Source organism: Hemitrygon akajei, chromosome 8 (genome assembly GCF_048418815.1).
Source record: "Hemitrygon akajei chromosome 8, sHemAka1.3, whole genome shotgun sequence".
Classification (NCBI taxonomy): domain Eukaryota; kingdom Metazoa; phylum Chordata; class Chondrichthyes; order Myliobatiformes; family Dasyatidae; genus Hemitrygon; species Hemitrygon akajei.
This window is the reverse complement of record NC_133131.1, coordinates 43,419,965-43,441,967: the sequence shown is the minus strand read 5'-3', so window position 1 is coordinate 43,441,967 and position 22,003 is coordinate 43,419,965. Positions and strand designations below refer to the sequence as shown.

The 22,003-nt window shown below is 47.8% G+C and overlaps 1 protein-coding gene across 2 annotated transcripts in view; it reads left to right on the top strand.

The window, feature by feature from the left end:
• The window catches only part of rasa4 (RAS p21 protein activator 4), a 264,778-nt gene extending 243,247 nt beyond the window's left edge, over positions 1–21,531 (top strand). For both annotated transcript variants that reach the window (XM_073053736.1, XM_073053737.1), the window contains 6 exons: positions 2,942–3,111; positions 4,502–4,639; positions 9,126–9,261; positions 11,169–11,289; positions 12,256–12,317; positions 21,327–21,531. In XM_073053736.1, coding sequence (XP_072909837.1) covers positions 2,942–3,111; positions 4,502–4,639; positions 9,126–9,261; positions 11,169–11,289; positions 12,256–12,317; positions 21,327–21,454 — 755 coding nt within the window. In that variant the 3' untranslated portion in view covers positions 21,455–21,531. The remainder of the gene's footprint in view (positions 1–2,941; positions 3,112–4,501; positions 4,640–9,125; positions 9,262–11,168; positions 11,290–12,255; positions 12,318–21,326) is intronic.
• Positions 21,532–22,003: the final 472 nt, after the last annotated feature.

The window sequence follows — 22,003 nt, the reverse complement described above, 5'->3', positions numbered from 1 at the left end:
TATCTACAGGAAAGATAGCAATGATCTTTTAGAATACACGGATGAATCAGCTAGAGGACCTGAGTTATAGGGAAAGATTGAGAAAGCTAGGGCTTTATTCCCTGGAGCTCAGGAGAATGAGGAGGTGCACGGTTAGGGTGGCTGCATGCAGGCTTTGCTGAGACTAGAACTATGGGTCGTGGGTTTAGGTTGTAAGGTGAACTGTTTAATGGGAATTTGAGGGGGAACTATTTCACTCAGAGGGTGGTGTGAGTGTGGAACAAGTTGCCAGTGGAAGATTTGGATTTAATTGTAATATTTAAGAGAAGTTTAGATAGGGACAGGGGTGAGAGGGGTATGGACTGGGTACAGATAGATGAGATATGGCACAAGCTAGATGGGCCAAAGGGCTTGTGACCATGCTGTAGTACTTTATGACTCTGTGACCTTAGTATTTGTGCACACTTCTGAAGTAACGCCAGTCAGTAGTGAGGACAAACTTTATCCTGTACGGATCTTGGTGCTATTTTTCCAGCATCCAGTGCAGCTAAGTGGTTTACAACCACACTGGTCTGAATCATGATCAACACAGAGGAACACTCAAGATTTACAGTCACAGTCACAAGCTGAGTCATGCACTACTCTTAGCCAATCCTCCCATACACCAACCCAAGCTGGGCATCCTCTCACGATACCCCAGCCGGCTTCGACAACTCCGCCCTCAAAATTAAGTGGCTAGAAATGCCAAAAAAAACAGCAAAAAAAGAAGCAATTGTGTGTTCATCAGATCAGAAATGGGTAAAGAAAGGAACTGGGGTAAACAGCTGACAAAAAAAGGTGGCAGGAGTTTTCCAAGCTGTTTGCTGTGAAGGAGTGAGTGTCCCTGGTGACTGTCAGTGCTTCAGGTACCCAGCTCTGCAGCGACCAGCCCTGTCCAGGCGTGAATGCAGAAAACATTTCAATCAACAATCCAGGCTTCCTTGCTTTGCGGGTTGAGGTGCTCCTGATATTGACGATGAAACATTAAGTCACAAAGTGTGGCATGGCAGCTTTCAGTCTGCAAGCATCCTCTGTCAAGGTTTCAAGAGTAGGGGTGACTCTGATTTTGGCCTTTAGTGTTTGCATATTCTACCTCAGTGGTTCTCAACCTTTTTCTGTTGGCAACCCGTTTGTGTCTTTCATTTACCTCTGTGCCCCCCTCCATAGTCTCCATTAGTTGCTAAGGTTCTTTTAAGCCAACTGTACTAATTATTCTAATATACAGTCAATATTTATGATCTAACAGGTCATAGGTATATTATATATTAAATATGTTACAGGTGTAGAGGAAAAACAAAACTTCAAAAATTCTGAATAGGATCCTTTATTTATAAGGTAAATAACAGCATGTAGAAAGCAAACCAGCACCTCCAATTCCTCCGGCTGCTAAAAGAATTTGACATGACCCCTTGAACCTGCATCAATTTTCATCAATACATGGTATAACAACTGCTCTGCATGTAGCTGAAAGAAATTACAGAGGATTGTGGGTGCGTTACAGAAACGGCATCCCCTCTATGGACTCTGTCTTTATTTCCCACTGTCTTAGTAATCAAAGACCTCGCCTACCCCGGACATTCTCTCTTCTACCCCTTCCCGTCAGGCAGAAGATTCAAAGGATTAAAAGCTCATTCTACTGGGCTCAACAACAACTTCTTCATCTTCTTCTTGGGCCCTTAGCTCCCAATGGAGCACGGGCCATTGATGACCTCCCATTTCCATTGTCCAAAGTCGATGGTATGGTTGGAGTTTATCAATGTTTCTGTAATCCTTTGTGTCCACTGTTCAGGGGATTGACCTGTACAGCCTCACCAGAGCCCTGTTGGCCAGCCTTACCCACTTCCACCTCTCACGACGGGGACATAGAGTTGGACTTTGAGAGGCAAGGGCAGCTGTTACAAGGCTTTTGAATCGATCCCTTGTACAATAAGATGGACTCCCGACCTCAGAATCTACCTTGTTATGATCGTGCACCTACACATCCGTTCCCCTGCAGCTGTTACACTTTATTCTGCGTGGTTATTGTTTTACCTTGTTTTACCACAATGCACTGTGTCAGGATTTGACCTGCGGGTGGCACGGTAGGATAGTGGTTGGCACAAAGCTTTACTGCACCGGTGAACCAAGTTCAATTCTTGGCACTGCCTGTAAGGAGTTTGTACATTCTCCTTGTGAGCATGTGGGTTTCCTCCTGGTGCTCTGGTTTCCCCCCACAGTCCAAAGAAGCACCGATTGGTAGGTTGATTGGTCATTGTAAATTGCCCCCTGATTAGGCTAGGATTAAATGGGGGATTAAATTGGCTGAGTGGCGTGGCTTGAAGGGCTGGAAGGGCCTATCCCATTTATAGATAAATAAATAATCATATAAACATCTTGCAAGACAAACTTTACTGTATCTCATTATATGTCACAATAATAATCCAAAATCAACTCCTATTCTGGCAATTGGTTCCCAAGCTTCAAACCACAGCTCCATCTCATTATGTTTCCTACCTCCAAAGGATCATCTCTCTCCAGAGGTGTGGATCGGTCCCTGCCTGGTAAATGGAGTCCTGGGTTTGACTGCATCATTTCATCAGTCCCAGTGCATCCAGCACTAAACTGGACAAGTGCAAGACATCACCATTGGCCAATAGCAATCATAATTGAAGCACAGTTCAAAGGGAAGAGGTGGGAACGAGATGCTAGTTCTCAGGAGTTCCAATGCACTCCAGCAGAGGTTTTGACACAAGGGGACTTTGGGTTTTGTGGGTCAGCTCCTTGTCAAACAATCCTGTTTGGATCCCTAAGTTAATAGCATAGAATAAGCTAGGAGTATGTCTGTGTTATCCCTCCATTTGAGGGAGGGGGGTTGCATTTGGGGTAGGTGAAGTTTTAACACTTGCTTCTCTACAAGTATTGCATCAATATTCTGTCTTTTCAGAGCTGGATCGTCAAAGACGTGTGACACTGCAAACATCTACCATTAAAGAAGGATATTTATTAATGCACCGAGCCAAGGAGAGAGGGATCCTGACATCATCTCACTTCAAAAAGCATTATTTTTGCTTAAACTGTGAATCACTGTGTTATGCCAAAATGCCAAATGCAAAGGTGGGTCATCTTTTCAGTAATTTTAACACTGCATGAAGGATAATCTGTCCAGGGCGGTCTTCCAGCCCACAGGAGCTCCATGTTTCTTTTCCAGTCACAGGATCTCTACCCCCACACACATAGGTGTTGCTTTGTCATCACTGGGCCAACACTCCTGTTCAACAGCACCAAAGGAACAGTATGCAAGGCAAGCTTTTCGCTGTAATGATAAACCAATTCTAATTCCAATTTCATCTCCAGTCCTAATTCACCATACAGACTTCAGCTACTCAGGAAGGTGCAGCAACAGCACCCATATCCCCAGTTAATGGGGGCAATTTCCCCAGCTGGAATCAGCAACTCCCAGCGGAAGGTGAGATTTGCTGGGATTCCTCACTGGATCCAGTGCCAGGTCGGGAACTAGTGTAGGATTGAAACCCCATTGGACATTCTAGACCTATGATTTAGGAGGCAAAGAAGAATTTTTAAAAATATTTTATATAAGATTAGAAGTTTTAACTATTTAGTACAGTGTATGCTATTCATTTTCTTTTGATTTATATTTATTTACTACTTTCTAAAATTATTTGCTTCAATTTAAATGTTTTTGATTATTAAGAGACATTTAGAAGACAGCTTTGACAGCAGCTGGTGGGCTTCCACCCCGTACTTGCTTTAAGCTGGTTTGGGCTGTTGGGGTGGGACCTTCTATTCCAAGGGTTGGCGAAGTTACCCCTCGACGTCCGGTACAGTTGGGTGTGGGCATGCACACCTCAGAATCAGAGTCAAATTTAATATCACTGACTTAAATTATGGGAAGTTTGGTGTTTTGTAGCAGCAGTACTGTGCAAAGATGAATTAGAACATGGAAATTTACAGCACATTACAGGCCCTTCGGCCCACGATGTTGTACCGACCATGTACTGCCTAGAATTTCTCTACCACATAGCCCTCCATTTTTCTTAGCTCCATGTACCTATCTAAGAGTCTCTTAAAAGACCCTATCGTATCGCCTCTACCACTGTCGCTGACAGTGCATTCCACATACCCACCACTCTCTGTGTGAAAAACTTACCTCTGACATCCCCCTTGTACCTGCTTCCAAGCACCTTAAAACTATGCCCCCGCATGTTAGCCATTTCAACCCTGGGAAAAAGCCTCTGGCTATTCACACGAGCAATACCTCTCATCATCTTATACACCTCTATCAGGTCACATGATGAGGTAGACAGGATCTAATTGTTTTATAAAAAGGAAAACAGTGGCAGACTGTGAGTCCTGCTCACCACTGAACGTTCTTACACTCTGGAAGACCAGCAGAACCTCAGTGGTGAAAGGCAGTTCCCAGGCAGACGTGACATACCTTGTGCTCCAACCATGACCTGATTATGCTGTTTGATTTCCTTTACAGACCAGTGCATTTATTCCACTGTCCAAGATCAGAGCAATTGAGAAAGTTGATGAGAAGTGCTTTGGCAGCCCATATGTCATGCAGATCATTTCAACAGACGGCAGAGGACAATTTGAGATCATGTACTTACAGTGCAAGGTACGTCATACTCTTCCACACCCTAATATAACACTCACTGTTTGTGAACTATTATCCTCAAACTCACGTATGAACATGCAAAATGTAACTTCCACTGATTGCCTAGCCCTAGAAATAATTTTACTGCATTTTAATTGTGTTAGGTCTGTTGTTTGCTCTGGGCTAACAACCCTGACTGGTTAAACAAAATTGTTATGGAAACAGCAATGAAGAATCTTTCTGCATCTGAGTGTGAAGGTATCCCTGAGTCTCCACCCGGGACTTGCATGAACCAAGCTACTGACATGATGAAGGGACCCCTGAACGCTGCCCAAGATGGAGGACCTTCGCTGCTGCCCTAAATGCCAGTGGCGTAATGGGCAGTAGAGAGAGAAAGCTGTTGTTTATTGCACTGACACTGTCTATGAAAGCCCCTTAGTGATTGAAAATTTCATCTGCAGAGTTCACCAGTGTCCTTGGGTTTCCCCTCCATGACAAAACATTGTGCTAGTTTGAGGATGTGAGATTCTGTTGATCCATTGTGAGTTCTCACAGCTGTCATCTTCTAGTCTAGCAGCTGCGATCTTGGCATTCAGTTTTGAAAAGGACACATTACAATACAGCCAACACTCTTCCTGTTACTGGCATGTGCTTCTACATAGTGAGTGGATTCCGGAAGGGAAGGTAGAAGAGTGCACCCAGGTGAGAGGGACCAGAAAAATCTGGTGATGAGAAATGCCTGCAAGAGGTATAGGAATGCTATCACCTCCTACATTGTGAAAGCAAGCAACATAGGTGAGCACAGGGCTTCACTCTCCGATGAGCTCAATGCCTTTTATACTTTGACCATCAAAACATGGAGGCACCTTCACGAAAGCCAACAGCCCCCAACAACCCTGTGATTTCAGCTTCTGATGCCAATCCTTCAGGAGAGTGAGCCCATGGAAAATATCTGGCCCAGATGGGTTATCTGGCCAAGTACTAAAGACCTGTGCTAATCAACTGGCTGGAGTGCTCACCGATATCTTTAACCTCTCACTTAAGAGTCTGAGTTACCCACCTGCTTCAAGCAGGCTTCAGTTATAATTGTGCCTAAGTAGGACGTGGTAACCAGCCTCAATGACTATCATCCAGTAGCATCGACTGTAATGAAGTGCTTTGAGAGGTCGTTGATGAAACTTCTGCCTGAGAAGTGCCTTGGATCAGGTACAATTTGTCTACCATCACAACAGGTCAACAGCAGATGCCATCTCATTGGCTCTTCACTCAATCCGGGAACATCTGACCAGCAAAGATGCAGACGTTAGGATGCTCTTCATTGACTACAGCTCAGCATTCAGTAAAGTTCAATGTAAATGTTATTATCAATGGTCATATATGTCACCATATACAACCCTGGGATTTACTTTCCTGGGGATCTGTAGAACAATAACTATAACAGGATCAAGGAAAGATCAACCAGAGTGTAGAAGACAACAAACTGCAAATGCAAATATAAATATGTAGCAATAAGTAACGAGAACATGAGATAAAGAGTCCTTAAAGTGAGACCATTGGTTGTGGGAAACATCTCAATAATGGGGCGAGTGTAGTTATCCTCTTTTATTCCAAGAGTCTGATGGTTGAGGAGTAGTTACTGTTCTTGAACCTGCTGGTGTGACTCCTGAGGCTCTTGTACCTTCTACCTGGTGGCAGAGTGAGAAGAAAGCATGGGGATCTCTGATGATGGATGCTACTTTCCTACAGCAGCATTTCACGTAGACGTGCTTAGTGTTTCACCCATGAGGTGCTGGGCCAAATCCACTGCCTTTTGTAGATTTTCCATTCAAAGGTATTGGTGTTTCCATACTGGGCCGTGAAGCTGCCAGCCAATACACCCTCCACTACTGATCCCCTGGATCCTGGATTTCCTCACTCGCAGACCCCCGTCAGTTCGGATTGGCAACAACATCTCCTCCACAATCTCCATCACCACAGGGCCCCCAGCTCTACTTGCTTTATTCTTATGACTGTACGGCTCAGCACAGCTCCAATACCACATTTAAGTTTGCTGATGACACTACTATTGTTGGCCAAAACATAGGTGATGATGAATCAGCGTATAGGAAAGAGACTGAAAACCAGGCTGAGTGGAATCACTGTTTACGTCTACTTTAAACGAGGCCTGCACATAGGCACGATGACATACACAATTCACGTATTTGTACGTGTAACCTGTAATGAATTACTTAAATGAACACAAATGCTTAATCAACCAAGATTACTCAAATATTATCGAAATGTTAATCACACAACAGTCTGCTTGGCATCAGTGGTCACCTAACCGGGACTTGAGATATGCACCAGCTGCTCATACGACCATCCACCACCTGCTCCCACGGCTTCACCTGACCCTGACTGGGGAGCTAAGCAGGTGCTACACCTTGCCCCAGGGTGACCTACAGGCTGGCAGAGAGGAAGAGTACTTTACACCTCATTTGGTAGAGACGTATCTCCAGTAAGTTTTCAGTTGAGAAAGAGTTAGGAAAAAGAGGACACAGCCTCATGTTAAGAGCATGTCCCTTTTGAACAGAGATGAGGAGGAATTCCTTTGCCACGCACAGCTCTGGAGGCCAAAACATTGTGTATTATTTAAAGTAGAGATGGATAGGTTCTCAATTAGTAAAGACATCAAAGGTTAAAATCAGAATCAGAGTCTGGTTAAGCTGGTGCTGGTGAGCCTCTGCAATCTCTGCTTGGTGGCTGATGAAACAAGGAAAGCAACTAAATACTTTGTTAGCCACACTTTTTCTGGCAAACAATAATCGTAAATAATCACCTGTAACTTCCTTTTGGACTTGGAGGTAATTTAACGTGGCAGAATCGAGGTGAGGTGGCAGGCCCATCACTGACAGCGTGGAAGAGCGTAAAAGGTCGGGTACAAGCCGAATCGAAGCCACGTGGTCCAGGCCCTAGAGCGTATCGACGCCTCCGAACACAATGTTCGGACGGAGGTTTACTGCCCAAACTGAGGCGGTGCAGTCCGGTGTATTCAAGCAGCAGAACCTGTCGTTTGGGCGGAGATTTAAACACTGGGCAAGATTGAAAAGATCAGGGTGGCAGGGCCTGAGGCAAAGTACAGTCCAGTTCAGATCGCTGTTCCATGACATTTACTCGGCTCTGCACTGAACTATGCGACAGTCTTTGCGGAATTCAGTTCAGAAACACGATTTGCTTGCAGTTACTGCTCGATACTGTTTATTTTCATCACACATTGGGTGTTAGTCCGTACTCTTTCTTAAGGGTTACGTAGTTTATTCATATTTTTATGGGCTTGATGTGGTTTTTATTCACTGCACATTAGGTGTTAGTCAGTCTTCTTTTATATGGGTTTATTTGGCTGTCTGTTTCGTGGCTGCCTGTTAGGAGATGAATCTCAAGGTTGTTTCATATATGTGTACTTAGATAATAAATGTCTTTGAACTTTGAGAATCAAAATAACGTTTAAAATCACTGGCATATATTGTGAATTTTGTTGCGTGGAGAAGGCAGTGGAATGGGGTTGAGAAGGAAAATAAATTATCGACTGCTGGAGCAGACCTGCTGGGCCAAATGGCCCAATTCTGTTCCAATGTCTTATGGTCTTATCTTCTACATTTGCTGAGAGTGAAAGATGTCGTGGTTTCACATTTGTTTGGAGGCGGGCGTCTCCCAGCACAGCACTTAAGACACCAGTGCAAATGATGCACATACTCCACCCCAAGATAAAATCTAATTCTATGTCTGAGAACCACAGAGAGAGATACAGCACAGAAACCGGCCCTTCGGCCCATCAAATTCACACTGACCATCAACCATCTACTTTTATAGTGTTCCCACTTTCTATACTCTCTCAGCAACCCCCCCCCCCCCCCCGCCCCAGGTTCTGCCACCTATAACCGGAACTAGAACATCCATGCATTCACAGGGAGAATGTTGAACCACTACACAGATGGTGCTTGAGGTCAGGACTGAACCCAGGTCACTGGCTGTGCCAGCTGTGTCACCGATGCTTCCCCTATTACTTACAGGTCTGTAATGGGAGGATGCTGACTCTGCAGGAGAAGCAGTGAACTACTGTGGAGCTGACTGGGGTTCCACTGCTGCCCACCGACTCATTGACCATGTACTCTACCAGCCATGTGTCCTACCGGGGAGCGTGTCTCTGTCCCTTTGCCTTTCCCACCCACCGGCTTCGCCTATCTCCGTCTAGCTATCCCCACCCCCAGCTTTTTATTCTGGCATCTTCTCCCTTCCTTTTCCGCCCTTACGAAGGGTCACGGCCTGAAGCATCGACTGCTTATTCCTTTTCATAGGTGCGGCCTGACCTGCCGAGCTCCCCCAGCATCTTGTGCGTGTTGCAGTGTAATAATTGCTGGCTGTCCCAGCCTGTATCATAAAACAATAACTTCAGTGTGCCTCCTTAACCCGTGCACCTCCTCTTGAAAATTCAAACGTGTTTTGAAGAGCTGTTTTATTTTCCTTTCAGAATGTGAATGAGCTCAATCAGTGGCTGTCGTCATTGAGGAAATACTGTGTCAGCAATGAACAAATGCTCAACTCTTACCACCCTGGAGTGTTCAAAGGCGAGAAGTGGGGCTGCTGCCACCAAAAGGAGAAAACAGGTATTGCAGTGCCTTGTTCTCGAGGCTTTGTGCACTGTCGCAAACTTTCCGAAGTACGGAGTAAATTAATTACCAAAGTATATATACATCATCATATACTACCCTGAGGTTCACTTCCTTGCAGGCAATCTCCGTAGAACAAAGAAATACAATAGAAACAATGAAAAACTCCACACAACCAATGTCCAAAAGACAAACTATGCAAATACACAGAAACAAATAAATACTGGGAACCTGGTCACTCATCCATTTCAAAAACTGACTTGCTGATTGCTCACATGCTGCCTCTAGATGTGACATAATTTTTCTTAGTTGTGTAAATTAACTAAATTCCTTTCTTTTAATGTTCACAGTCTGAATTTGAAATATTCTCTAACGTCAACCAAAGATCTTGCTTCAAGAATGTGTCCTTTAAAAATCTGATATTGTGCGTTGACTGTGGTATTAGTTTATGGACAGATGTGTGTCTGAGTTGCTCGGTAGGCGTGTGACACACAGATTGCAGGAGGAGCTCAGCCAGCCACGCAGCATCAGAGCAAACCGCCGAGACCCTTCTTCAGCAGGTGTGAGGTGGGGCGGGGATTCCAATAATAACAAATACACAGTTATCCTTGGGTAACACTGAGTGCACTGCTTTGGCTATCATTCTAGCCAATGTTGTTGCAAATTATTATGGAGACCATCGGATGATGGTCTGATACATCCTTTAAGGTCGCTGCACAGGTTGATAGGGTAGTTAAGAAGGCCTACGGGATGCTAGGCTTCATTAACAGGGGGATTGAGTTCAAGAGTTGAGAGGTCATGTTGCAACTCTACAAATCTCTGGTGAGACCGCACTTAGAGTATTGTGTTCAATTCTGGTCACCTCATTATAGGAAGGATGTGGAAGCTATGGAGAGGGTGCAGAGGAGATTTACCAGGATGTTGCCTGGTTTGGAGAACAAGTCATATGAAGCAAGGTTAGCAGAGCTGGGACTTTTCTCTTTGGAGCGTAGAAGAATGAGAGGGGACTTGATAGAGGTCTACAAGATTATGAGAGGCATAGATAGGGTGGATAGTCAGTACCTGTTTCCCAGGGCACCAATAGCAAACACCAGAGGGCATATGTACAAAATTAAGGGAAGGAAGTTTAGGGGAGACATCAGGGGTAAGTTTTTTACACAGAGGGTTGTGAGTGCCTGGAATGACTTGCCAGGGATGGTGGTGGAGGCTAAAACATTAGGGGTATTTAAGAGCCTCTTGGACAGGCACATGGATGAAAGAAAAATGGAGGGTTATGGGGTAGTGTGGGTTTAGTACTTTTTTTCGGGATCATATGGGTCAGCACAACATGGACGAGCTTGTGGCCGGCTGGGCTGCTGACACTGAGCGTGTGTGTCATAACTGGTCACTGTGGAAAAGCTGTTACACGGACATGGGAAATGTGGCCTTTTCTTCCTCAAACAAGTCTTCAATTGCCTTTTCCTTCAACCTTCTTTCTGTTTGCTGTCCGTCTGACACCGACCCTCACACGTTCTCACTCACACACTCTCACATTCAATTGCCCAATTCACTCAGTCTTCCTGGCTCATTCTCCAACCTGCCATCTGATGAATTGTCTGTACTCTGTGCATTCTCTGTAAAAAACGCTTAAATATTCATCTCCAAACCGGCAACATTAGTATTGCATTTCCCCATGGTAATAAGTTTATTTTCGCTGTGAAATGCCATTGATGAATAAGCGAGTAAGTCACAGCAGAGGCAGGAAATCAAATTTGATTGATTTGGAAAGGCCATAACTAATATGATAAAAATGCACGTTATCAAAAAAAGAAGAACCCTTAATTTCCTAGAGTGGAATAATTGAGATCTAGTGGGAGAAATAGCTGAGCAAAAGGTGATTTTGTCCGTGTCTTTCTGTCTGTCAGCTCCGGGATGTGACAAAACCCATTTTGGTGTGACGCTCCAGGAGTGGAACGATCCGCTTAATCCTGATTTAGAATCCCATCTGATCTACAGGCAGCTGCTTGCAATCCGGGACACGTTAATGTGAGTAGCTGATTGAGGAAGTGTAACACTCTTAAAGGGCGTTTAAATCAACATCCTCCCGTTGACTATTTCCTGTGCTCATGAAGAAGAACATGATTGGATAAATCTTCCTGACCTCTTACGAAGGTTATCCTGGGGTATATGCCATTGTCACAGGACTGGGAATGGAGTCTCTAGCTAACAATGACTGACAGGGCAGGGAGATCAGGGACCGCTCCTGTCCTTCACCATGATGGTTGGTCTGGAGATCACCAGACTGCAGTAATATTGTGGGTACAGTACTGGGTGACTCACAACAACGTAAGTGTTACATGAATTACACATAAAGCATTAACTAAGAACACTTGCTCAAGGCCAACGTGCCTAAGAAGTCAAAATTGCCCTAGGTCTTGAATCTGTTCCTAAGGGGAACAGATGGGCTTTTACAACATCAATGGTTTCGTAGCCACTTGCTACAGATCTCAGATCATCACACCTTCCTCTTCCCAAGTGCATCACCCCTGGTGTGGCATAGGTCATGGGCAACAGCTCGCCAAGGTTCTCTGTCCTGGGCCAGTCCATCGGAGATCTTTTCTCTCCCAAGGGTGAGGTATCTGGAGCTTCTGGTGGTGTTTCTGTAGCGCTGGGTTTTTACGGGATAGAGCTGCCAGCCCTGTGCCCACCCCTCCTCCTTTCACAGCCGGGCTTGGGACCATCCATGGGGGAGCTCAGCTCTCTCGTGCTCTATCCAAGCTCCCAAGCTAGGAGATCTGATTTCACATTAACATTATTATTGTTGTTCTTATTATTATTATGGATGATTTGTCCAGCAAGTCAACCAGTAAATTGGTAGTGATTAGTAATGCAATATTTATTGTGATAGCTTGTTTCATGTAACACTTGTTATCTACTGCACAGTTTGTTCTTTAACATGACACTCATAATTATTGTGGCACATTGCGTAACATTTTTCTCATTTGTTTACAGACAAAAATACATGAAACACAAAGAGAGAAATGACACCACAGCCCCAGTCAGTTCCAGTGAAGGTAACAGTGAGACTCAGTGTCTGTTCACCTAGGCCGCAGTCGTCAGTTGGACAATATCAAACGGGAGAATGCTGACACCAGTGTAGTGTTAGATTCACAATATGGTGCCTTATATTTTTGATAAACATTCATTTTCTAAGAATTGGCTTTTTACACGCATCACTACTCCCTTTTGCGCACTATCAGCAGACAGACTTCATCCTAAACTCTGAGAAACTGGTGCATTGCCCCATTTTCCTGACCTGCTTTGAGATCCTTCTGAAGACCAGCTCCTTTGCCCCAGTTTTTGGTCACTTTACCAATATCCCCGTTGCAATACCTTGGGGGCGTTCTCCTGCACTAAAACTACGGTAGCACAGGTCATTGTTATTATCAAAAGGATTACAAGGTTAATTAATCTGTGCAGTTGATCATTCACACCAGGTCAAAAGTGAGAGCCAAAGCACTGGGAATCTGGAGTAAAGTGGCAGGTACACAGCAAGTGAAGTCGGTAACAAATGGATTGGACTCAGCTTCATGTTTATATGGAGCCAAATTTTGCAAGTAAAATACTGCATCTCTCTCTTTAGCACATGCAATCAAAAGCAAATTTAAAAACTTCTAAATGTATTACAGTAAAACCCTGATAATCCACTGAAGGACACTGACAGAGCCAGATGCTTCAGCAACTGCAGCTCACCGGTAATAATTACCGCGATCCCTACCCGCTCACCTAGCCAATGCACTCTTATCATAAGACATAGGAGATGAATTAAGACACGCAGCCCATTGCGTCTGTTCCGTCATTTCACGGACCGCTGCAGAACGCCACTAGCCACCGGCTGCCGATCACAAAAGGATCTCTTTATTCGCGCTGTTTGCCTTCTGCCAGTCAACCAATGCTAGTATCTTTCCTGTTATCTTGTTAAGCAGCCTCATGTGTGGCACCTTGTCAAAAGCCTTCTGAAAATCCAAGTACACAACATGCTCTGATCCTGCTTTGTCTACCCTACCTGCTATTTCCTCAAAGAACTCTGAACAGATTTGTCAGGCAGAATTTGCCCTCAAGGAAACAATGCTGACTTTGGTCTATTTTTATGTGTGCCTGTTACAATACACACCTGACCGTGCCAGTTTCTGGGGTTTAGATGCCCCGACTTTCTGGAATAAGAATAGTTGGTGCGGCCCCTTTAAAGATTCAGTCCTGCCATGCTAATTGGCGGCCATGTTTTGGCACCAAGGTTTTAATATTTAAAGAGCACCTGCACCGAGGTTCAGTGCTCAATTGTCAGCTCAACTTTGGATTTTCGCTTCACATCTAGTTTAGAACCCTGTTCTCATCTCAGTCTCACATTGTGTCTTGATTCTAGTCTCGGATACCCCAGCACTTGGGTCCTTAGGCCTCTGGGCATGATACGATTGAGCCTAACGTGGACCCAGTGGGGTGTCGGAGCTTCTTGTCAGCTTGGGTAACCGCGGTGAGAAAATATCATGACAGAGCTGGGAGACACACGCCCTCCAGGTTGCCATACGCCAGCTGTCGCTAGGAGAAAACCAGAGTCACTCGGGTGAAGCTGCCAGTCGCTCTGCGGAGTCGGTCCATCTTCCGACCCCAGAGAGATTCGACAGTGACCCAGCTTCCTCACTCTGTGTTCATTGGTGTTTGGACTCCAGCTGTCCTGGTTCCCTATGGAAAGGGGACTTCATAACCTCTCCCCTGACTGGGGAGCCCTGGCCTGGGCCACCGCATGTTGGGAGCGGAGGCCGGAGATTTGCTCTGATTTGGAAGACTTCATAAGCGCCCCGAAGAGGATGTTCCATCATCCCGCTGGACCTAACAGAGCTTCTGATGAACGTGTGTCAGGGTAACGGGTCAGCAGCTGACCACACTATTGAGCTGCGGGCATTGGCCAAGGAACGTAGCTGGAATGGGGAGGCCTTGGCCACTCCATATCACCACAGACTCCGAGGTGAACTAAAGGATGCCCTTGCCTTGGGAGAGGCAGAAGCTCTGATCAATCAGCCCATCAGCCTCAATAATCGTCTGGCATTAGTGGGATTATCTCAACAGGTCAAGGACAGATAGGCCAAGCCCGGACTTAACAGTTCCACTTCCTGACCTCGGACAATGACCAGCTCATCTGCTGAACAGCAACCTGTCAGATCAGCCACACGAGACTCTCTGCCGATGAACGGTCCCGGCGTTAGAGCCAAGGTTGCTGCTGTTACTGCAGGGAAGCAGGTCACCTGAGGGCCGAATGTCTGAAGCTGCAGCTCAGACCGTCCAGTGTCAAGAGGACTGCGATGGTGGTAGCTGCTACTCGCAAGCCGACTGATCCTGGTGTCACACCGAGGGTGGAGATCCCCGGGGAAAGCACCAGCAAGAGGTGAATGCTTTGCAGACTCTGGGGCAGCTGGCAATTTCCAGGACTTGGGGACAGCCCGTTGGTTTAATGTACCTCTGCAGGAGTTGAGCCAGGCCATGACCACAACTGCTCTGGATAGTCATCCTCTTGGGTCCAGACAGATCCTGCAGCAGACATCGGTTTTCCAAGCCAGGATAGGGAAACATACAGAGGATATTTGTTTCCATCTCATTGATTCTCCTCATGTACCCCTGATCCACGGGCACCCTTGGCTGTCCAAGCATAACCCTTCCATGAACTGTGAGGAAGGGAAGATCATCGCATGGTCAAGTCTTTGCAAAGGGGAATGTTCTGACCACCAGACTCTCCCGAGGCATGTGGCCGAGGAGGAGACAGAGTAACCTGGAACCTTCGGGAGACCCAGTCCTGCCTCCAAGGGCAGACGAGCCGGGTCCAGTCAACAGGACCGTGTGAGTCCCGACCCTGTCTAGTCGGGAGGGTGCTGGAACTGGAGAGAGAGGATCTCTAGTTCAGGAGCAAGCCAAGAAGCTCACCAAGGAGATGCCCAAAAATAGCAGCCAAGCCTGCAAAAGGTAGACCCTTGGATCTAGTCCCAGGAGGACAAAGACGGTTTGCCGTCGTCTGAGATACAGATGAGGATTTGGACTCCGGTTTGGTCAAGTCTCTGTAATCAGATATGAACTTCGATTGGGACTGTTTCAACAGAAGTCTCTTGTGAACCTGTGGAAGAGACTCTGTGGCCCGCCCTCTACCTCAGGAGCCTCAGGAGTTGTCCTCGGAAGAATGTTGCAATGCCCACGCTGGTCAAGATCCCTTCTTTCTACAAGGATTTGGAAGAAGGTCTTCAGCAAGGGAAAGGCCTGGACTCTTCCACTGCACTGAATCTACAACTGTGCTGTGGATCTTCTGCCCGGTACTTGTCCATCGCGGGGTCAATTGTGTGCGTTCTCAGGCCAGAGAAGCACTGTGGTAGGGTATATAAAGAGGCTCTTGCCAGGGGACTCGTTCAGCGCTCCACCTCACCAGCCGGCACATACCATCCAGTTATCTTTTAGTGCGTCCACAGATTCTCTTATCTACTCCTCTAACTGTGGAATCCCCTATCAGTCCTCTTTTCCCCCCTTCCCTTCCCAGCACCAGGCTTAATGGCAGAGACCCAGTCACTGCAGCCTCCCCCCACCCCAGTAGGTCGTCCTCTTCTACAATATTCTTATCATTGAGGTGAATGGCCATGGGGGTACTTGCTCTCTCCTGATAGTCACCCAGCCACCTGCCTGCTGCAACGTAGGGGTGACCACCTCCCTGGAGTTACAGTCATTGGGGCCCCTCTTCTCACGCACCTCTCAGAGCCGCCAGCGCCCCATTCCGTTTAACCTCGCACGCCACTGGGGCTTCGGTTCCCACTCTCCCACGCAACTCCCTGGGACCACATTACCCACACTCTCTTTAAACTGGCCACCCTACCCACTTCCACACTCGCTTATGCCAGGGCTCCCAGTGACTGAAAGGATTCTGTCATTCCGATCGGATGCATCGTGGTTTGATATGAAAACTGCTCTGTACATGACCACAAGAAATTGTAAACAGAGCTCAGCACCATCATGGAAACCAACACTCCCTATACCTCTCAATGCCTCAGTAGCATCAGCATAATCAGCATCTATCCCAGACACTCCTTCTCCCCCCATCGGGCAGGAGATACAAAAACCTGCGAACACCTACCACCAGATTCAAGGACAGGCACTACCCCCCCGTTATCAGCCTCTTGAATGGACCTTCACCTCACAATCTACCTTGTACCTTCATCTGTAGCCTTCATTCTGTCTGGATATTGTTTTACCTTATTCCAGCTCAATATACTGTGCAACGATTTGATCCGTATAAACAGCGTGCACGAAAGATTTGCACTGTGTCATGCTGCCACGTGACACTAATAAACCAATACTAAAGTCAGGGAGAAAAAAAAAACCAGTAGCAGGAAGGATGTTTGGAAACGGGGTCACCAGACTGGAAGTGTGTTTGGGAATGGGGTCACTAGACTGGAAGGGTGTTTGGGAACGGGGTCACTAGACTGGAAGGGTGTTTGGGAACGGGGTCACCAGACTGGAAGGGTGTTTGGAAACGGGGTCACCAGTGACTGGAAGGGTGTTTGGGAACGGGGTCACCAGACTGGAAGTGTGTTTGGGAACGGGGTCACCAGTGACTGGAAGGGTGTTTGGGAACGGGGTCACCAGACTGGAAGGGTGTTTGGAAACGGGGTCACCAGACTGGAAGTGTGTTTGGGAATGGGGTCACTAGACTGGAAGGGTGTTTGGGAACGGGGTCACCAGTGACTGGAAGTGTGTTTGGGAACGGGGTCACCAGAGTGGAAGGGTGTTTGGGAACGGGGTCACCTGACTGGAAGGGTGTTTGGAAATGGGGTCACCAGTGACTGGAAGGGTGCTTGGGAACGGGGTCACCAGACTGGAAGGGTGTTTGGGAACGGGGTCACCAGACTGGAAGGGTGTTTGGGAACGGGGTCACCAGACTGGAAGGGTGTTTGGGAATGGGGTCATCAGACTGGAAGGGTGTTTGGGAACGGGGTCACCAGTGACTGGAAGGGTGTTTGGGAACGGGGTCACCAGACTGGAAGGGTGTTTGGGAACGGGGTCACCAGTGACTGGAAGGGTGTTTGGGAACGGGGTCACCAGACTGGAAGGATGTTTGGGAACGGGGTCACCAGTGACTGGAAGGGTGTTTGGGAACGGGGTCACCAGTGACTGGAAGGATGTTTGGGAACGGGGTCACCAGTGACTGGAAGGGTGTTTGGGAACGGGGTCACCAGTGACTGGAAGGGTGTTTGGGAACGGGGTCACCAGACTGGAAGGGTGTTTGGGAACGGGGTCACCAGTGACTGGAAGGGTGTTTGGGAACGGGGTCACCAGTGACTGGAAGTGTGTTTGGGAACGGGTCACCAGACTGGAAGGATGTTTGGGAATGGGGTCATCAGACTGGAAGGGTGTTTGGGAACGGGGTCACCAGTGACTGGAAGGGTGTTTGGGAACGGGGTCACCAGACTGGAAGGGTGTTTGGGAACGGGGTCACCAGTGACTGGAAGGGTGTTTGGGAACGGGGTCACCAGACTGGAAGTGTGTTTGGGAACGGGGTCACCAGTGACTGGAAGGGTGTTTGGGAACGGGGTCACCAGACTGGAAGGGTGTTTGGGAACGGGGTCACCAGACTGGAAGTGTGTTTGGGAACGGGGTCACCAGACTGGAAGGGTGTTTGGGAACGGGGTCACCAGTGACTGGAAGGGTGTTTGGGAACGGGGTCACCAGACTGGAAGGATGTTTGGGAACGGGGTCACCAGTGACTGGAAGGGTGTTTGGGAACGGGGTCACCAGTGACTGGAAGGATGTTTGGGAACGGGGTCACCAGTGACTGGAAGGGTGTTTGGGAACGGGGTCACCAGTGACTGGAAGGGTGTTTGGGAACGGGGTCACCAGACTGGAAGGGTGTTTGGGAACGGGGTCACCAGTGACTGGAAGGGTGTTTGGGAACGGGGTCACCAGTGACTGGAAGTGTGTTTGGGAACGGGTCACCAGACTGGAAGGATGTTTGGGAATGGGGTCATCAGACTGGAAGGGTGTTTGGGAACGGGGTCACCAGTGACTGGAAGGGTGTTTGGGAACGGGGTCACCAGACTGGAAGGGTGTTTGGGAACGGGGTCACCAGTGACTGGAAGGGTGTTTGGGAACGGGGTCACCAGACTGGAAGTGTGTTTGGGAACGGGGTCACCAGTGACTGGAAGGGTGTTTGGGAACGGGGTCACCAGACTGGAAGGGTGTTTGGGAACGGGGTCACCAGACTGGAAGTGTGTTTGGGAACGGGGTCACCAGACTGGAAGGGTGTTTGGGAACGGGGTCACCAGTGACTGGAAGGGTGTTTGGGTACGGGGTCACCGGTGACTGGAAGTGTGTTTGGGAACGGGGTCACCAGACTGGAAGTGTGTTTGGGAACGGGGTCACCAGTGACTGGAAGGATGTTTGGGAACGGGGTCACCAGTGACTGGAAGGGTGTTTGGGAACGGGGTCACCAGTGACTGGAAGGGTGTTTGGGAACGGGGTCACCAGACTGGAAGGGTGTTTGGGAACGGGGTCACCAGTGACTGGAAGGGTGTTTGGGAACGGGGTCACCAGTGACTGGAAGTGTGTTTGGGAACGGGTCACCAGACTGGAAGGATGTTTGGGAATGGGGTCATCAGACTGGAAGGGTGTTTGGGAACGGGGTCACCAGTGACTGGAAGGGTGTTTGGGAACGGGGTCACCAGACTGGAAGGGTGTTTGGGAACGGGGTCACCAGTGACTGGAAGGGTGTTTGGGAACGGGGTCACCAGTGACTGGAAGTGTGTTTGGGAACGGGGTCACCAGACTGGAAGTGTGTTTGGGAACGGGGTCACCAGACTGGAAGGGTGTTTGGGAACGGGGTCACCAGACTGGAAGGGTGTTTGGGAACGGGGTCACCAGTGACTAGAAGGGTGTTTGGGAACGGGGTCACCAGACTGGAAGTGTGTTTGGGAACGGGATCACCACACTGGAAGTGTGTTTGGGAACGGGGTCACCAGTGACTGGAAGTGTGTTTGGGAACGGGGTCACCAGACTGGAAGTGTGTTTGGGAACGGGGTCACCAGTGACTGGAAGGGTGTTTGGGAACGGGGTCACCAGACTGGAAGGGTGTTTGGGAACGGGGTCACCAGTGACTGGAAGGGTGTTTGGGAACGGGGTCACCAGACTGGAAGGGTGTTTGGGAACGGGGTCACCAGTGACTGGAAGGGTGTTTGGGAACGGGGTCACCAGACTGGAAGGGTGTTTGGGAACGGGGTCACCAGTGACTGGAAGGGTGTTTGGGAACGGGGTCACCAGACTGGAAGGGTGTTTGGGAACGGGGTCACCAGTGACTGGAAGGGTGTTTTGGGAACGGGGTCACCTGTGACTGTAAGGGTGTTTGGGAACGGGGTCACCAGACTGGAAGGTTGTTTGGGAACGGGGTCACCAGACTGGAATGGTGTTTGGGAACGGGGTCACCAGTGACTGGAAGGGTGTTTGGGAACGGGGTCACCAGACTGGAAGGGTGTTTGGAAACGGGGTCACCAGTGACTGGAATGGTGTTTGGGAACGGGGTCACCAGACTGGAAGGGTGTTTGGGAACGGGGTCACTAGTGACTGGAATGGTGTTTGGGAACAGGGTCACCAGACTGGAAGTGTGTTTGGGAACGGAGTCACCAGTGACTGGAAGGGTGTTTGGGAACGGTGTCACCAGACTGGAAGGGTGTTTGGGAACGGGGACTCCAGACTGGAAGGGTGTCTGGGAACGGGGTCACCAGACTGGAAGGGTGTTTGGAAACGGGGTCACCAGTGACTGGAATGGTGTTTGGGAACGGGGTCACCAGACTGGAAGGGTGTTTGGGAACGGGGTCACCAGTGACTGGAAGGGAGTTTGGGAACGGGGTCACCAGACTGGAAGGGTGTTTGGGAACGGGGTCACCAGTGACTGGAAGGGTGTTTGGGAACGGGGTCACCAGACTGGAAGGGTGTTTGGGAACGGGGTCACCAGTGACTGGAAGGGTGTTTGGGAATGGGGACCAAGCAAGTTGGAAGATGTCCATTTCACCAATGTTTTGGCTTGCACTTTTGACTCAGTATGAATGGTCTTACTGCATCTTCTAAAGTCAGTGAACTGAAAATATTGATGTATTAATAGCAGTAAAGTCTTCTGGTCCTGCAGTAAAATTCAGATAAGTGTACTGCCCAGGGTTTGACAAGACTGCATTTATAAATACATGCAGAATATTAGTCTACTTAGTTAAGGAATAATTTACTTGCATTTGGGGCTTCTATTATGAAGGATTGTTTGATCTGGCAAATTTGAGCAGGTTAAAACATTTTTTTAGAACTTAAGAGATGATTTTAATAAAATGTAAATTCTAAGGTGATACCGCGAAGATGTTTGACCAATGTTAGACGATCAGGAGTTGTGATTACTTCCCAGAGAAATACTGTGGCTGAATCACTGAACATATCCAGTGCTGAGGTCGATCTTCAATCTGTAGAAGAGTCAGGGTGTATGGGAGCAACCAAGAAAGTGAAGTTGAGGTCCGATCAGGTCCATTGTGGCACTGACTGTCTGGGCAGACTCACGGGAGCAGATCGTAGGGCATCCTGCTCCAGGTTCACAAACTGCCATCCAAGTCTGAGCTACTTACTGAAACAGTGAGAAGACCAGCATCTCACACCCTGACTTGTTCATCATAGCTGAGCACACAGAGGTTGCAAACAGGGAATGGAGGAAGGCATCTCTCATGTAGATGTAGGAATGAGTGGGACACCGACAACATTGGGAGGCGCTGTGCCCTGATTTAGGATGCCATTCTGTCAAGCAAAGCAATGGAGTGGCCTGGTTCAATCTGCACCGCCAAATCTACCAGGCCAATTTCATTTGGACCTATAAAGCACATTAGGCCTCTCAAGGTGTTAGCGGGCAGACTGATGTCCAGATTCCATTGGGGAAATGATGGCTAACGGTGGGCAGAGCGGGTGGTTACATGTCATTCCCTTGCTATGAGTACCAGATCAGTGCTCCTTCCTAAGCTGACTCTCTTTTGCAGAGACCAATACAACGGACATCCCCAACAAACTGTACCAAATCATCCAGGATCTGGAGCGGGCTCACCGAAACTTTGACCAGTGGGAGACATCAATGAACAAGAACATGTCTGTCGAACTGCTCATGTAATTTTATCAAAGCCGGAGGTGTACTTGCGGTTGATCTGACGAATGTTTCCAATTACATGAGATGCATTTATTACTACATTGCAGTTGTATTTCAAACTCCTTCCATTAATACTTGGCCCAGACTTTCGAATCCGTTTTGAATTATGCAAAACATAGTCCTTGGCAAAAAAAATGTAAATGTGTACTTTCTGTAATTAATCTATTTGAATTGTTTGTAAATGTATTTACATCTCATTTCATATTGACAGAGATCCTAATACTGCAGCTTTGACCAATCTCTGCCCTTAACCAAATGGTACATCTGGTTTCCTGACTATTGGTTGACCTTCTAGCTGCACTGTACAGAATGGCAGGTTGCTTCTAATAGAAGAATCTTGCCGCCAGAATGTTGTCAGCATGCCTACTGGATTTTCTGTAATAGGCATAAAGAGGCCATCCAGCTAACACCAGGTACATTCTTCCAGTAGAACTGTGGCCGCACATGTTGGAATGAGGCACCATCCGGTTACAAGCATTACGAAATTCCAGACTGACCATCCGTTTAGGTGGC